Source organism: Sebastes fasciatus, chromosome 6 (assembly GCF_043250625.1).
Source record: "Sebastes fasciatus isolate fSebFas1 chromosome 6, fSebFas1.pri, whole genome shotgun sequence".
NCBI classification, from domain to species: Eukaryota; Metazoa; Chordata; class Actinopteri; order Perciformes; family Sebastidae; genus Sebastes; species Sebastes fasciatus.
Genome location: NC_133800.1, coordinates 23541937 through 23560563, shown reverse-complemented (window position 1 = coordinate 23560563; position 18627 = coordinate 23541937). Strand labels below are relative to the sequence as shown.

At 44.8% G+C, this 18627-nt stretch overlaps 1 protein-coding gene across 11 annotated transcripts in view; it reads right to left on the bottom strand.

Moving 5' to 3' along the window:
- pbx3b (pre-B-cell leukemia homeobox 3b) overlaps window positions 1–18627 on the bottom strand; it is a 64530-nt gene that overhangs the window by 13643 nt on the left and 32260 nt on the right. For all 11 annotated transcript variants that reach the window (XM_074638619.1, XM_074638613.1, XM_074638615.1 and 8 more), the window contains exon 3: window positions 517–758. In XM_074638619.1, coding sequence (XP_074494720.1) covers window positions 517–758 — 242 coding nt within the window. The remainder of the gene's footprint in view (window positions 1–516; window positions 759–18627) is intronic.

Below are 18627 nucleotides of genomic sequence, written 5' to 3'. Positions count from 1 at the left end.
TATACAGTTCCCTTTGTTAACACCTTATTTTGAAAACCAGACGTAGTCCCACGTGTATACTTCCACTAACTTCACCAAGTGCGTCGCTAGCTCTCCCGTCAGCTGTCCCGTCAGTTCCGTTCTCTTTATACCTCCATTTAACATTAATGTCAGTATGTAAGTGATCTACAGTATTAGCGTCGGACGATTTGACCACGGAGATGCAAGTGACGGCTGGCCTGACCGCACGTTACCGCAATACGATAACGTTCGGCTCGCTGTGGTTTGTTTTGGTTGACGGATACGGATTAGATATGACGTCACGTTACTCAGACTACAACAATCGAAGCAGTAATTTCCTTCTACCTCCCTATAGACTCAAATGAAGCAACTATATCAATTCTGGCATTAAAAACATAAATTTCAAAATCGTAAAAAAAAATCGCAATACACAGGTGAATCCCTTTTTTCCCCCACCCCTAATTTCAAGTTGTTTTTGTGAAGGATCTTAACCTTAGCATTGCAAAGACTCCTCACCTGTTCGTACTTCTCCAGCTCCGTGTGGTAGATCTGTCTGATCTGGGTGAGTTTGGCTCTGTAGTCGGAATGTTCGATGGAGTTGTCGGCCGCCCCGCCGGAGGCCGCAGCTGCAGCTGCGGCGGCAGCGGACCCGCCGCCTTTCTCTGGTCCCGCCACGCCCTCCGCCAACAGCATGTTGTCTAAACGCATGAGCTGGGGGTCCGGCGGGTCCTCCTCCTGGGCACCGCGGATGCTGAGACCTGCAGAAACACACAAACGGGAACAAGAGGGTCAACTAATGCAATGCAGGGACATTAAAACTGGAACAAATAACACAAATAAAACAGATTAAAAGCATTCTGTCTGTGTATAGTGTGATGTTTCCCCTGCAGGTATGAGCTGGGTGCCTCCTGTGTGTGTGCTGTGTTCCTGTCGCCCGTGTCTATGCCTGTTCTCTTTTATTTACACACTGCGCTGCACACTGTGTGTACGGGAAGGCTGACATGACAGCAACATCCATAAACTGACAAATGCTCAATGGTGAAGTGGCACTTCTACTCCGCGAAAGGATGCTAAACAGAAAACTATACCTCTAGTGAGTGTCTCTGTCTTTTGACACTGTGAATGCTGGGAACTCCAAAAAAAAAAAGTAACCTCATTTCTATTTGCTTATAAGGTTTGTATTATTTTACTCTCCTGATTTTGCAATATTCTTAGAAGTAATAAAAATGTGCTGGTGGAGTGAAAATCTACATACAGGCGAAATGAGCGCGGAGTCAATTTTATGTAAAGTGCTCATTCATGAATTCTGCTTTTGCTCTCAGACCCTGCTGTTTATTTCCTCTGGTTCTCTGTCTCGCCGGTCTGTCAGCGGGTCGTAATCACCCTGCAGATAGCACACATGCACACACCTTGATGCATCGGCAATGCGCCCGCAACGCCAGGCTTTGCGGGGAATAAAACAAACAAAAGAGCACCGCGGGTCGGAATTACAACAAAAACAAGCTCGAGCACATCCGCTCTAATAAGTGGATACAAATGTGGCTCAATGGGCAGTAAATACTGAGTGGCTACTCGAACGTTATGATTACCAGGAGTTGTTTCAATTCAATAATCCCTCCCGCAATTCAGGGATTTTCAACAGCTCATTACAGCTTCATTAAGATATGGCCAGCCACTGGATTCTAAATAAGAAGATTAGTGGCTCTATTGTGTCAGCCAGTAGGCATGCAATCAGAGGAGTCCCCTTTTACCACGCTCTGACCGACTGACCCTGCACGCCAGCCACGGGAGGAAATACTAGAAAGAAAACACTCTTTTCCTCTTTCTTATAAACACATTCCTGAATAAAAAATTAGGAAACACATATTGTGGCTCTGATGTTTTCATGTCTAGCTGGTGTTTTGTTCGACTGCACTGAAAAACAAATTTGCCTCTATTTATGGATCGGCTGGCTTTGAGTCTTTTAGGTGTAATGGTGTGAGAGGAGTGGATGAATGTGGCTATTTGTGTTGGAGACATTGAGATGCTGGACAAGGCTCCATCAGGCTCGCGGAGCCAAGCCCATCCATGTGGACAATATGCCGCTGCTCCACTAACCCTCGTCCACACATCAAGCTGCATCTGCGCTGCAACTCCACCCAAAAAGCTCTGATCCTGGACGGGCTCGGACGTTTCTGTTCCAGTTTGTGCGGTGTGAAAACTAAATGATTCAAATGTTGACTGACCAGACGCCCGGCTACATATCTCAACGTGCTCTAATAGCTGGTGGTTTGTCTGCCACTACGGCTCATATTTTCCTAATTCAGTATTTACTCCCACTCTCTTGATTCAAGTCGAGCTCAGCAGGCTGCACTTTTCCTTTTGTGCTGCGGGTGGTGGTAAGTAGGTAGGCATGTTTTTCATGTCAGGTATATTAAATATAACTCTGGGACGCGGCGTACATTTCCACACTGAACCCAGTTGTCACTTTCACTCCGCTCACTCTATATCCAGGGGAAATGCAGCTGAAGGAATTTACAGGGCTTTTCAGCTAAATGGGCATAAATCACTGGTTTCATTCAAACTAAATAATCACAGGCCATAAAGAGCTACCAGTCTCTTACCATATATTACCTCAAAAGTTCCCGTGCGCAATAATGTGGCCATTCACGGCAAAAGGAAAACAGAGCGAGACATTAGAAAGTGACATGTAATCCTGTTAGTCCGCTGACACGCGGAGTGGCCGTGACATTTTTATCATACGTGTCCATTTCTATTTGGGAAATCAGCGGGATAAAAATGATTACGGCGCTGCCCCCGAGAAGCAGACGGCCCTGCAGGAGTCCACCAGGGTGTGTTTGTGCCACGGCGGCTACGTCTGGCCATTCATAACGCACGTGTTGGGGAGGGGATGATGCGTCAAGCACATGAAAATTAGAAAAATAAGAAAACATAGCCTACAGGGAAAAAAAACAGGTGAAATGCATCTGTGTCTCGCTGTGCACCTTTTGTTGGAGGAGCTGAAGATTCACTGTCTAAGCTCGGGCATCATCACGCGACTTCCACAAAATAGGCTCGAGCAAGATAATATCTTTAATTTGCCGTGTGGTTGACAAATCTGTATAGTAACTTGCAAAGCCCACAGTCACATTCTAGCCGCTGCTTGCCTGCTCAAATCTTTATCCTGTTTTTGTCTGATGATATGGGTATTAAAACAAGTTTGGGCACCCGAGTTTAGCTCTAATCCACCTCCGCAGTCAAAGTGGGATTAATCTCGGTGCAAAGGGAAAGTGCGTGTCACCTTGGTAAAGCCTGCGAGCAATTGGAAGTTAAGAATGAAAAATCTATATATGGTTCGGTTATTCCACATAACTGTAATGATGCCGGCTCACTTAATTACCAGAACGAATTTAATGATGTAAAAGAGAGAAAAAAAATTTGAAATTGTTATAACATGTCCTTAATCTGCCTCATTTGTCATTCAACAATACAGGTGGAGTAGCTAGGGGAAAAAGCACTTGCCTATATGATTGTTCCTCATTTCTCCTCTGTGGCTGAGACAAAAGGAGACACTGTGATTAATCCATCCCTATCAGTCAGGGGTGGTTCTCCTTTTCATTTTTTACAGGTTGCATCGTCCGTATCAGATCCGAGGAAGTAACAAATTTGACAGATAAAGACAATGCAGCCCCTTTTCTCTCATATACTCTCCCCTGTCCTCTGTTTATAATCATTTCCGGTTCTGGGCTGTGTGTCTCGTACATCATTCCCTGCTTGAAGCCCTGACAGTGATCTGAGCACTGCCTCGGGCCGCTCTCCTTTCCTCCCACCTCTTCCCCCCCTCCCTCCTGTGCCCTCTTTTATTCTGTGGGCTTAGCTGACCTTTGGCCCGCTGCTTGTTTACTCTCATCACTGAAGTGTGAGCAGGAGAGCCATAAAGGCAGAGCCCTGCTGGGTTAATGTGGCCTGCTGAAGAGGGAAAGGGGTGGCTCTGGGCTTCTCCACCTCATTCTGCTGCACTGAATGCACTGTCAGATGCCAGACGATGCACTACGAGAGCAGCGCTTCTTGCAGATAAAGACAGAGATTTGTCTTTTTTTTGGTTTGTTGTTGCTGCAATTTCTCAATGCTAAAATGTTTGTGCGTTGCAGTAAAGCGGTCCTGCCAGTGTGTTTAACCGTTTTTGACGATACGCACTGTGTCTCTGTTACTTCCACTGCTGTTTCCAAAACATCCTGTTCATTACAAGTAACCCTGACCTCCCAGGGCTCCTCTCCCTACCCGGCGTCTCCAGTGATACAGCTCCGGCCACGTATCGACACTCTGTTCATCTAATTGCATTGATCCGCAAAGGTCTCCCAAAGCTAACTAATCGAAACGGAATTTATTTTCTGTCAATATTTGCAAAGGTCATCTCTCTTAAAGCTGCGGAGTAGACGGTAGGAGCAAAGAGGCGGCTCCGAGGAGGAGGAGGAGGGAGGAGGAGGACCGTGGCATCTAGCCTGTTACTGAGGCTCGTCCAAGGTGAGCTTTAACTCTGGCTTGGCACTCAGGATCCAAGGCTTCTAATCCACCGTGTTATTAAAACCCGCTGCCAAAGCAACACACTAGAGACTACAGAGGGCTTAGAGTATCCGTTTCACAAAGAGGCCAGTGTCACTACAGCCGCGTTTCCACGTCTCCTTTGCCTTCATATCATCTCCTTTGTCGTGGCGCCTGGATCGGTGACTTTCAGCTCCAGGAGCGGGGGGGAAGCTGGATCAAATTACCATTGAAAATCTTTTGTTCTGACAAATGAAACATAAGGATCCTCTTTCATCGACGTTCTTAAAGGCTTTTTTAAGCTTGGCCTACATCCACATGGCACAAAGAATCTGAGAGAGAACGCCTGCGGGCTCTCTCTCTAGCATGTACAGTAATTAACATGCCATTAACACATTAATACACATTAACTATTCCCAATGTTAATGGCAGAGTAATTACCATACCTGATACCGCGCTGTGGGGAAGCAAAAGCACATTTTGCCACTTTTGTGTTTCACTTTCTTTGTCGAGTGAGCTGAAAAGAATCATTTTGGGAAGATTCTATATTTCCTCTGAAATATCATGTATGTGTCTAGGAGTGGGGGAAAAAAGCAATTCACCTATGTATCGCGATTTTGAAATATATGATATATTTACTTAATTTGAGTCTATGCGGGGGTAGAAGGAAGTTACCGCTTTTATTGTTGTAGTCGAGTAACGTGACGTCATATCCGTTCATCCGTCAATCAAAACAAACCACAGCCAGTCGCAGCAAGCCGAAACGAGGAAGTAGAAAACAGCGGAGGGTCCACCTGGATACGACCTGCACCCTCACATGTTAAATCCAACATGGTAAACACTACACATACAGTAAAGTATGGAAACACTTTGGGTTTCACACATTGCCAGGAAAAGCAGAGCTAGACATCATGGCTAAAACTGCATGCTAACTCTGTCTTGGACAGGTAAGGTTATCGTATTGCGGTAACATGCGGTCAAGCCAGCCGTCACTCTCAGCCCCGATGGAGCTGACCATGGATGTATAAAGAGCTCAGAGTTAGCGACGGAGTTAACAGAAGTATACACGTGTGACTATGTCCGGTTTTCAAAATAATATATGAAATACATAAATGGAAATAAGATTGATTGGATTATATTCACCAGAAGTATAAAACTTTACATGTCCCTTATAAATTAAAAAGAAAATATTACTAATTTGTGAGGGAAATGTCTTTATTCTTTGATTTTTGGGTTACTGAAAATAATTCCTGACAATGACTCATATATTTGACTTCAGGACATCTCTGACTACATACATGCTGAATGCATCAATTTAGAGATTTTTCAAAGTAAAAGTCCCTAGAAGTGTATGATTCAACTTTTTCCCATGGTTTAGTGTTAAAAAAAAGTAAACAAAAATCGTTATAAATCATAATATTGAATCGCAATACTTAAAAATCGCAATACATATCGAATCGGCACCCAAGTATCGTGACAGTATCGAATCAGGAGATAGGTGTATAATCCCAGCCCTACATGTGTTTGCCACCCAACCCCAAAAGTGCTCTTACACACATAAAGCAGCCGTTCAGATTTTTACTACAAACACCTGAAAGGAAGAAAGTTCTACTAAGGACTGGCTGTAGAGGTGAGTCTGAAATACTGGAGGGGACAGAGCGTCTGGTGATTAAATGCGGAGTAAAACGGAGGCAGGGAATGGGCCCTAAACTGGGGAATCCCTGTCTAGAATGATGATGTATTTCCTCCCAGTGTGGTGAGTGATAAGCTAATCAGCCGCGCTGACAGTGAAGTGTTACAGCCCCTCAGTGCTAGGTCAAGACTTCTCCCATCATACACCACCAGCACGCGCTAAACAGACAGCGCATGGTGGAGGTGGTGGGGAGTGGCTCTGGTCAGAAAAGAAGATCTCTGTCAGTTCAGGTAGCCTTTGTCCCTCGATGATGATGAGCCCTCCACCCCCACCGTCCTCCCTCCATAAGAGGAGACTGTGACAGTGGGGGCGTGAGGGGAAGGAGGAGGAGGGGGCTTGCCACTCTCGACCCAAGACATGCGGAGGGGGGGAGGGTGGACGGGGTGCGACGGAGGGTGGGAAAAAGACAACCCAAACAAACATCTTGAAGACATTTTGCCAAGCACACCAAAATTAATCACTGTCCCATGGTGGCACTGACATTTGTGGGAAGTGACACACAACATGACAGACTATGAGGGAGAGGATGAAAGGAGAGCGAGGGAGGGTGGGAGGGCTGGGGTAAACAAGAGCCACTGTCACTCGCCGTGATCATGTGTGTGATGTGTGTGTTTTATATATGTGGACGTGCGAGTGCCCCGCTTTGTTTCCTGCCCTCTAAGACTCGACGTGGGCAAACGGCCAAGTGGTGCAGTGATGGCTGACCGGGCCTGGCGGTGGCGGCCGCACGCAGCGGTTGGGGAGGCCGGCCAAATGAGTGGACAGGACCTCCGCTACAGATCAGCACACTGACTGACCCTACAGGACACATACAGCACGGGGCTCCAACATAGGGCTTGCATGGTTCACATGGTCCGCTGGTCACAGAATGAGCTGCAATCACAGAGACACTTGTGTGTTATTCAGGCATCTAAGATGAATATAAAGGAAAATATGCTCAATAGAACAGTCAAAAAATATTTTAATATCTGTGAGACAGTCATTGTGTCTCAATATTTCATTTTATCCCCTTATATTGTGTTAGCACGTTTTGCTTATTTCTTTTCCTCACTTTCATTTTATATTTCATGTACTGATGGTCTTTAGCTGCTAGCCTCAATTTGCTGCAAAGGTAGGCTGATTTGTTATTCAGACCCCAAGCAAATAATGCAAATGTGGCACTGAAAGCCACTTATGAAATACCCAAAGGCAACTAATCACTCCTCCTCTCGTTGCAGCCTTTCTGCAGCCTCCTAATTAGAAGATGGAGATTGCATGAAACCAGGTCACACAGCAGGTCTTGTACACACCGATAACCAGGCAAACACGCGGGCGAAACTTCCACCCAGACGGCGAGCCAAGCATGCATTATTTTAAAGGCTAGAGGTGAAAAGAATAATGCTATTCACGTTATTATTAATCCCATATATTTCACTGTATGCTCCCAAAGAGAGGATTTAGGCTTGAAGCGTTTTGTGGACGTGTTCTGTGTTTGTCTCTGTGTGTGCGTGCATATGTGTGTGTGTGTGTGTGTGTGTGTGTGTGTTTGTGTGTGTGAAGGCTACATGCTCGCATAAACAAAGAAACGGCATTGGTAGCATACAGCCAACCATGATCCACTGCCAGAGAGATTATTCTTTGCAGTGGCATTTCTGCAAGAGAGTTGACAGTCCATCATTTAGATTTTGCAGTGTATCCACGAAAAGGCTGCATTGCCTCAAGCAGAAAGAGCTGCTCTTTACTTCAGTGTCTTTTATGGAAGAGAATTCAGCTCCAAATTGTAAAGCCAGAATCCTTCGCTAGCTGCGCTATAGCGTGTGAGGACTCTGCTACGAGGCAACTGAGGTTACAGCGGGAATGAGACTGCGCCTGACGTGCCGATTCTCCGAGCGTCTCTTGGCGAGGACTGCTAAAGCTCGCAGAAAAAAAAAAACACATCCACCTCCAGCCGTCTTAGTGCTGTTTTTATGCGAGCATCCCGAGCCTGATGTTGCAGGTTACTGCTAGGTCTGCAGAGTGCAGCGCGAGGAGTGGCTGTGCGGATCAGGTCCAGGGCCAAACAACAGCTTGTGACAGAAGCAGGCCAGAGAGGATGTTGAGACACGCAGAGACTTAGCAGGCAGCCGGCCTGCCATCCACTCTTTTTCAGCTCTCCTTATACTCAACACATCACATCGGATCCATCGCCAGTGTCTCCCAAAAGAAACAAGAATAGAGTCTTGCATTACCATGAGAAAGGAGTGAAATGACTGTGGAGTTTTCAAAGCAAAGGGGGAATATAATCTCCCCAGCTGGTTTTATTGTACACCTACAGATGATACTCCACTTTTTTTGTTGTCCCCGCGAACAATGTAGCAAAAAAAAAGGTTATTTGGTGCTAATTATTCCCAGCATGTACTTTACACACCATTTAATGAGTTAGACTGGAGGCGTGGCCATCGGCTGTGACTCGCTCGCCCAGTTATCCAAGATGAACCGTGCAATCTCCCTCACGTCACCCCTGTCATGTGCACCAAGTCCCCCTCCGCATCCAATTCCCTGCTAGGGCTTCACTGGAGCAGAGACGAGGCGCCACTGAAGCAACACAACAGCCTCCCGTAGCGTCTCCGCACACCGGAGATGGGAGGGGTGGGAAGGAGGGGAGGGGGGGAGCTGGGAGCTCACTCTCATAATTACAATAATTAACAGTTGCAGATTTAATTGGAAGGGAAGGCATTAACAGGAGGAACATTGTGGCGGCGCGTGCAGAGGGAACCTTTGCTGCGAGAAGCTTTTGTCTTCTCTGCACCTAACGGTGCCTTGGCTGCGGTTGGCGAGTGCTGACACAACACAACGCGACGCAAAAACCAAGCCGAGGGTTCAGACGGCGGGGCTTGTCAGGACTCAGACTGGAGGCAGATAATTAGGTGCCAGGTTAATGAGAGCGCCGGCTCTTGATGGCATTTGGTTACTGTATGTGGGCAATTAATGACTTTGTTTTTGTGTTTTTTATTGCCCACTTGAGTGGAAAACATAATACATTATTCACCTTGGGCCTGTGTGTGCGGCGTTTGATGGAGTAGCAGTGGCTAAAGAATCAGTTCCATTCGTCATGGTATTCAAAACAATGCAGTGTGCTATATGGAGTAAGCATAATCTCAGTTCAGTCGTGGCCATGGCGCTGTTTGACCTTTTCAGAGTGTATTGCCTCATGTCAAGCAAACATTGAAGTTGCAGGTCAGGCGCAGGACAAAAACACATCAGAACAAAGAAACCAAACCCTGTGGCCATAAGTGTTCAGTTAATTCAGCGTATCACATTTCATAATGTATTTGCGAAATTCCATACCCCCCCCAAGAAATGCCCTGCTTTCATTCTAGGGGATTTATTGGCAATGAATCCACTGAGAGGTCTTTAGACATCCTCTTCTTTAGCCCAACCGCTCGACGCCTCCTATTTTGGAGTTAGTTGTTCTCTTGCCTGTGGTGGCCAATTAGAGCGCCATAAGATAAATGGGCGCCTGCAACTTTGATGTCCATCTTTTTAATAAGCTTTGGTTAAGATGACATCTGTGTGAAAGAGTTCAATATCTTCACAGTGGGAGAGAAAAGAGGTTTATTCTAAAATGAAATATCATCTAAATACTGCTGGAGGTTTAGGCTGGGTGGTGGTGGTGGTGGGGCGGGGGGGGGATCATGGTGTTGGCTGTGACTCTGGTGCTGGCATTCATTATCTTCCGCTGCAGTTGTGCAGATTAGTCAGCGAAAGATGATTTTTAGAGCCTCCTGAAATCTACGCTTTTATACAACTGGATCAGCTTCAGCATAAACAGAAAAATCTGTTTTGCTAGTTTTTTAAAATAGAGAAAGCCATATAATTAGCATGAATACAAACACGACCAGAAATGATTCAATGTTGGGAATATGAAGCAGTAATAGAAGTAAAGTAACAATATCTAAAATGGTGGGGTAATAAAATGGTGCATGAATGTAAGGGAGAAGGAGAGGTGGAAAAGGGAGCATATATCTAACCTAGCCTGCGGACGTGCTCCTTTATCCGTGTGTGTAACTCAGTCAGGAATAATGTAAATGTCTGGAGAGTCTTAAGACTGAGCAGGGCCCGTATAAAAGCACCCTGTTTCAGGCTAGTAAAACAAGTCAATAAATACAGCGGTGCTGTCTGCTGCACTCTCCTGAATGAAAACAGAGGTGAACTGCTTATTTTCAGTCTGGCACCGGAGGTTGACAGCGGCATAATGGGCGCTCATACATTCTGACTATCACTCGTCACAAGCTATATCTGTCAACATTACACTCAAGTGCATTTTTGATGTAAAACAAGCGCTCCCCGGGAGGAGTATTTACGACTCGATGTGGTCAAGCCGCTAAATGAACTCGACGTTTCCCGCGGCAGCAACTGACCACATTATGACGTTTTTTTAAAACAGTTCTCCTTCTCGCTCGATTCATCAGTTTGTCTTTTTTTTGTTGATTCTTGCAGCCAGAACAAACATGAGGCTCGGTAGGCTCGGCACTTACTGTATGAGGAGGCAGATCCTTTTCTCTGCCTGCGCTCCAAATGGGAAGCCGATGACACACACTCGCACAAAATGGAAACGCCATTAGGTAGGCAAACACTTCGCTGTGATAACTGCTACCTGATTACAGTGGGAAAGCAGCCGTGGTTCTGCTTTTTTTCTCCACACTGTGTCAACACTTTGGGAAAGCAAATATCTCAGTGACGACGTTTCCCTGTGCTTTAATCCATATGCTGCATTCTGTTTGTCACCACAAATGTTGGGTTTTTCAGAATAGGAACTTTAATACAAGCAGTGGCTTCACCTGCTCCCTGCTACACAATGAATACAGAGGTCACACACCATATCACACCGGGGCCAGCGTCAATCCTTTATTAAATTACCTAGCTATCTTATTTTCCGTCACCACGCTGATACGGGGGGGTTATCTTTTTCATTTATGTAGCGGATTTTCAAGGGATTATGCATTAAAGATTAAGGGCGTGTATACCTAACACCTCAGCACAATAAAATGCAATACCTCAGACGGCGCACGGCTGATGTGTGTAAGGCGAAAAAGGAGGTGCTATAAAACAAATCTTCAGCAGCCAGAACCAGACAGGGTTTATTCTCCTCAGACATTACAAGCTGTGACTATACAGAGTGTTTCGACCCTAAAATACTGTGGTAAGCAATACAAATCCCTTGGACAAAATGAAATGTATTAAACATGTGGATTTCATAAATCTCCCTTTCCTCGGTCTGGGTCAGAGAGGTATATTCACTGTAGAGCTCAGCAGGCACTTTTCCCTCAGCATTGTTACTCGGAGTCGCGAGTGCTCCGAGTGGTTTCAAAATGAATGTCAGCAAAAGCTGCACGTGTACGGCAAAACAGCAGATCCTCACAGTAAAACGGTTCAAATCACTTACCCCTGCTACTTTAGAAGAGTATTACAGCGGCGTAGGGATTTAAAGGTCCGCTATAGGAATATTACAGCTGGAATAGTGAAGTAGGATCTACATTGGAGATGTAGAAATGCTCCGAAGATGAACAGTTGTGTATAGTTCTCCACAGTGCAGATAGTGTCAAAAAAAAAAAAAGCCATTCGGATCCGAGCACAACACTGTTAAACACCCAACTGGGATGCCTTTAACCTTGAGTAGCATACCAAAGGTAGAAGCAGCCTGGGGCTATGGGGGGGACTGGCTACCACAACTCCCAGTGCCATGCTGCTCCACAGTGGGGGCCCCAACATGGCCAGATTGCCAGAGAGGCCAGCCCGGCAGAGGTGGTGCTATGGAGTTAGCAGGAGTCGATCATTCATCCCGCCGCAACATTCATTTAAAGTCGCTCCATTATCTATTTGTTTTGTTTTCCACAACGATTCTTTCCCGGTCACCTCGCCGAGGAGAGAGGTCGCCCGCATTCACCTTGCGGGCGCCGGAGCATCTGTCGACGGGCTTGTTTCGCGAGACGTTCCCGCTAATTATTTAGCCGGCGTGATGGATAATCTGTGATCATTAAAGATCAGAAGAGCTAAGAAAAGATTGGGAGTAATTATCATTGCTCTGCGGTTGCCGCTAATAAGTGAAGGGCTTTTGGAAAAGCAGCATGGATACACAATTAAAGGCTCTGTCTTTTAAATACTCCACCAACAGGGCTGCGGTATTTTGATCTGCTTCAAACTAAAAAGCTAGTAAACAAAGTATGAATGATGTATGAATGTTATACATAGCTCTGCCTCGTGTGTGGGGGGGAGAAAAGATGAATAAAGATGGAAGACAAATTAGCGGGTGAAAGGATATTCTTTCCCCTCAAGCTCACGTTAGAGCCAAAAACAAATAACGAAGCCTACAACCTATGAGTCACTTCAGTCCCATTGTATAATTCAATAATTTTTTGTGACAGCTGACTATTACTTCATCATCGCATAAAAGACAGATTAAAAAGTTGTCAAATTAAATATTAAAGAGGGACTGCAGGCAGCGGTGGATTTTTTTTTTTTAAAGGAATAACACAGATTGGAGATGAAATGAGGCACCTATATGCATATTTTATGCCATAGGGAACGAACGCATATATTTTCCTCTAGGCCACCTACTTTGTAATAAAGAACAGCGAATGTGTATAGATGTGGTAATGCAGCATGGCGGAAATGATATGAAAGAGAAATTGGTTTTACATAATGATGTCAAAAGGAATATGGCTCTGCATGGTCATGCGGAATAAAGATAAGATTCTCTTTCTCCGCGAGTGAATATTTCGTTAATGGTTTCTTCATTTCCTTAAAGAATAAAGAAGTCAAGGCTTTGACTGAACCCCTGAATGAGGTTTCTATTGAATGAAGTTAACATTTATCTTTCAATAGCAGAAGAGATCTGTTGAAAAAATACCCACGTGTGCATGAGCAGAATACCCAATGTAAAAGCTTTGTCATCTGTTGAAATAAAGAGAAAGTGACAAGTGACAGTAATGCTATCACATTTCCAGCTGAAGGAAGGTTTGAAGAGGAGAACAAAGCGGTGAAATGCGACGCCGAGAGGGTTAAGTCTCTATGAAGAACAGAGAGGAGGGTGCGTTCCACAAAGTCGGCATCGATTGGAGTAAACAATGACTGATCAATAACACACATAAAAGCATCCTTCTAACAAAGACCGTGCATGTAGATTTCATATATCATATCTCGCAAACAGATATGTTTTCTCGAGCCTGTTGAATTAGCAGCAGTGACCCTTTTTATTAACACTGCTGTTGTTTTTTTCCTCCCCTATTCAGCACAGATACACTTCTCCTGTGTCCATACACACTTACTCATGCAATAAGCATCATTGTCACAGAGGCTTCCTCTCAAAACGGTTCAGCCTCCGCCATCTGCAGGCGTTCCCAGACACACCGCTTTGAGTCTGCCATAATGATGCATGACTAAGTACAGTTAAAGTGTTGCAGTCTGTTGGCGAAAAGCAGTCAAGCACTTTGCTATAGTGTCACTACGGATAAACCATACAGCTGAAGGTTGACGATGGATAAAAGGCAGTGACAGGCCTGGTGATGTGACTCTCTGAGTGTGTGTGTGTGTGTGTGTGTGTGTGTGTGTGCTAGTGTGGATTCGTATGAGAGGTTAGAAACCATGGCACAGCAGATTTGTAAGTGTGCTTAACTAGGATGTGAAATAGGGTTGGACACAGTGAAATAAAATGTTGTGCTGTTGGAAACTGGGACACGGTTTAAAAAGTTATTCTCACTGCCAATAAGCAGGCATCTCCCTCTGCTACTGTGGTTTTAGGGGGAATCGCAGCCTCGTGGATTTTGCTAATATTGTTCGTCACGCACGTTGTTGTTAGCCAGCACGATGTGAAACCTTCAAATGAAGCACATTATTTTAACAAACACAGCTTTTCTTTTCTTGCTGCATTTGGATTCTGTCTTCTGAAAAACATCTAATTTTTGGATAGGGGTGGGAATCACCACAATACGATATTACCACAATACCTAAGTAACAATACGATCTTATTGCAATTTGAAACATTTTGCGATATGCTGAGTATTGCGATAAGATACAGTATATTGCAATATATTGTGATTTATTACCTTTTTCAACTGCAAATTATGCAGTTTGTCAACATCTGTTTTATCTAATAACATACAGTTTTCACTCTGTTCTTCTCAGAGTTTTCATTCACATATCTTGAGGTCAGAGGTCAATGGACCCCTTTGAAAATGGCCATGCCAGTTTTTTTCACGCCAAAATTTAGCGTACATTTGGAGCGTTATTTAGCGTTCTCCCTGACAAGCTAACATGACATGGTTGGTACCAATGGATTCCTAAGGTTTTATAGTTTCTAATATAGTTTCATATGATACCAGTATCTTCATTTTAGCTTTAAGACTGTGCCCACTACAACCACTGAAATACAGAATAACGGCCCAAGGTTAATAGTTTATATAAGAAAACAACGATACTTGACGTCTGTATTGATACAATATTGTGATGCAAAATATCGCGATACTATGCTCTATCGATTTCCCCCCCATCCCTATTTTTGGATTCTTAAAGGAACAATATGTAGCACCAACAGCTAGCGTTGAAAATGAGTAACAGCAGTCCAAAGTCAAAACATTGACTCCGGCGTGACTGATAGCAGCGCACGTTTTCACAATTTGAGGGTTACCTTCTGGACATGACCGCGTTATCCTCTGGCCAGCAGCAGTAGTTGGAATAAACTTCACCTGCTGTGCGTCTCAAATACTCGCCGTCTTGATAACACGGACCACAGAGAGATGTGCCGAGGCTTTTCAGGTTGGATAGAATCTAATGTTCTGTTATCTCTGTTGATCAAGTCTGTTTGCTCTCTTCCATGGCTGCAGAAGGCTGTGTTTGTGTGCCAGTTTGTTTCATATGTGGCAACGGGGTGTTGAAATGGGCAGTGGACGGGATCACATTGGCCAAAACAAAAACAGACGTTCAATTTTACATGTTTCCTTAATCTCTGATGACATATCATGGTCATTTTATGATTTATTACCATAAATATATTACATATTGGTACTTTATTTAGAGAAGCTCATTAAATGGTGTGTGTGTCCTCTCAGTCAGTCCACTGTTTATTTGGCCTTGCGTCAGCCAACTCCTCTGGTTGAATCCAGCAATACGGGACTCAAGCCTCCCTCTCAGCTCTAACCCAGTCTCTCTCCTCATTTCACTGTCTCCTCCGCTACTCTTCAGGGTAGATATTCAGCGTACAGTGAATACAGAGGAGACAAAGAACTCTCCATTATACTGTACTCTGTTTGCCAAAGTCTTTAGTGTCAAAAACGCTCCGCAGACTTTGCTGCCGCTGCTTTGCCGGGTTCACCGCTGCAGCCGCTTTCATGTAAATGATCTTGAATGTTATTTTCTAAAGAATGCATTTTAAAGAGAAATCCTCATTTCTGCCTCTGCGTCTTGTCACAAACCCTTTCCTCTCCTATCTCCTCCTCTCTCTCTCTACCCCCCGCTCCCTCCTGCCGCAGACTGCATAATTGATGCAAATGCTGTCACATGTGTCAGGAGTGGAGGCTCTTCTAGTTTACTTCTGTGCTACACTTTATCGGAGAACATTAAGTGGAGAAAGCAGCCTCATGCCAGGGGTGGAAAATCAGCTTGTCAGTGGTCTCATTCACGCAGCCATTGCTCCGGGATTGTTTCATCAAGGTGATTGAGAACAAAAAAGTGCGGCGGCAAATTCCGGCTTATGTTCGCGAGGCCTGCCACATACATTATTTATATTTGTTGCCCACCCTGGTCTCTCCAGCCATCTGAATACATCATCGCCTAATTCTCAAATATTTCTTCAGATTTCCTCCTATTTGCGCTGCATCCTTTCCACATCAACCACGGCAAGCCATTAGGGCTTGTGTAGAGAGCGCGCTTTTTTTTTTTGTGTGTGACACAGACCTGAAATTATAGATAGCTGCTTTCAAGGGTCTGATGGGGAAAGCTGTAATGGCTGTAGAGTGACTGGAGTGCAGTCAGAGACAGGAGCGGGATTTCATTTACAACAACGATACAGGAGGAATTATGTAAAATGGTAACATTCCATGCCATTTAATGAGCCATATTCGCTAATGTCTAAGTCTATGGTCTCGCGGTAATAAAACGCACCGCCTGCCAGAGCCCGCCTGCTACACTGTTCCTGTCTATTCCGAGCTCTGTATGAAACAATGGTGCATAACAGAACAGGCAGACATTTGCAGTTCTTTACCCTGCGTAGCTGAATGCTCTGCCCTCAGACAGAGTGAGGCGCTTGTCTGCTACCCCCCCTCCTCCTCCTCCTCCTCCTCCTCCTCCTCCTCCTCCTCCTCCTCCTCCTCCTCCTCCTCCTCCTCCTCCTCCTCCTTCTCTCCTGCTCTCCCCTGTCCTCTGTTTTTTTTTTTCTGGCCCTAGTCTGTGCTACAGATTAAGTGACTTGATCCTGCAAACATCTGAAGAATTCAGCTCCACAAAGGGGTCAGACAAAGGCCAGGGGATAGCCTTACAGGTCCTCCTCCATTAGCAGATCCACAGAGGTGTCATCAGGAGGGCTCTGCCAGGCAACAAAGACGCCTCAAAAAAAGAGCAGATTGCCAATTGATGCTTATCTCTGGACTCATTATTAAAACACTCGCAGCCCTGCAGTCTACTTGGACGTCACATCTCTGAAATTAATGGGAAAAATTGATTGCACCGTGCACATGTCATGTGTGATGAGTTCTTGGACTGGTAAATGGTATCCTGCATCTTTTCTCTACGTCGAATCTTCACAGTTTTTTCGCAAAACTATTTTTTTTGCACAAACAAGTTCTCGCTTGTGAACCGCGATACTCGCGCCAAGTAAAGCTGCAAATGCTGACTGCCTCTTTGTTCGCACGTCTCTTGATATAGACAAACAAACAAAAAAAATAAATAACTCCATATTTTCCAGCATTCACAAAGAATATCTGGGGCCCCTAGAAAAACATTTCAACTGTAATAAGCTTTCTCCATGAGAGTCTGAAACATTTCAGAGGGGGCTCCTTTGAAGCTCTCACTATGTGTTGACTGTTCATATATAGACAGTGCTTGGAAAGCCTGAGCGCCATATCACTGTAACCTCTCAGTGCTTCTGCATTAATAATTAATTGCCAATGTGAGTAAACACCACTGTAGATACAAGAATGCCCCTAACAACACAAACTCTGCTGCTCCCACTTAAAGCTGTACAGTATGCGCTCAACAAATTTGGATGAGTCTCCAGATGCATGCTAATGTTGCATTCTGTCACATTTATCATGGAATAAAAAATATCCAGCAACTTCTGTGTATATTCTAGGGGTGGGGGAAAAAATGGATACAGCATTGTATCATGATATTCTGCGTGGCAATACTGTATCGATACACAGACGGAAAGTATCCATCTTTTATTAGACTCTTAACAATCTGATGGCCCGCCGGCGGCCCCAGCCGTTATTCTATATTTCAGAGGTTGTAGCGGGCTCAGTCTCATCATGGGGCCTCTGGTGATTCCCACCCTTAATATATTCAGCTTTGCAATTTATCCAAAAATGTACTTGGAGTGATTTTCTGTAAAACCCTTCCTACAGGACGTGTGATTCAAGCAGGTGGCTCTATCTTTCATCCTGCAGATAGTCAGACCTGCTCAGGAGGATATTTGGAGGCGTTGCCGTTGCGCAGTTACCCTTTAGCTTACAGGCAACATGCTGTGAGTTTACGGCTAACACAACCTCATTTATATTACTTATAGTGAGGAATGTATGTGCGCGGCCTGTAGAACATGCTGACCTTGTCACCGTTAGCAGCATCTCCCCCCGTGCTAGTGAGGAGTCTTGCTGGTGTTCAGGTACTGTTACCCAGTGGCTTCCTGCTCGTGTTATACATAAAGGAGAAGCTAAGGGCCTCGGAGTGTGACAGCAGAGCTTATTGAATGGCTAAGGAACATAACATGCCCATTGAGCTCTGATTAAAAGATTTGATTACATATACAGTTATGAGTGCATATCATAGCAAAAGGCGATATCTGGCAATGCGATATATAATATAATGCAAACACTAATCATATTACTATGGCTTTGTATGCATCACCAATGAGCCTCGTTTAGATTTTTGGTGGTGGAATATGAGCTGCTATTCAGAACTCAGGAGCAAGGAGAGCGTCTTTTATCTTACTATAAATCCTCATTATTTCTAATAGCACTTCTGAAGGCTAAAGAGTAGAGCAGAGCATGTTCTCTTTATTCTGCAGTCACTGACAGACATGGCCAAGCACTATGGGTTAATGTAATATCACAGTTGGATGCCTCCTCAACTCACTTACGTTCCCTGTTAGCTTAAAAGTCCTTCCGTGAAAAAAGAAAGAAAGAAAAAGTATGCAATGCATGAATGGAGTTGACGATTGTGGGAGCCCATAGCGGCGGAGGGCCCGC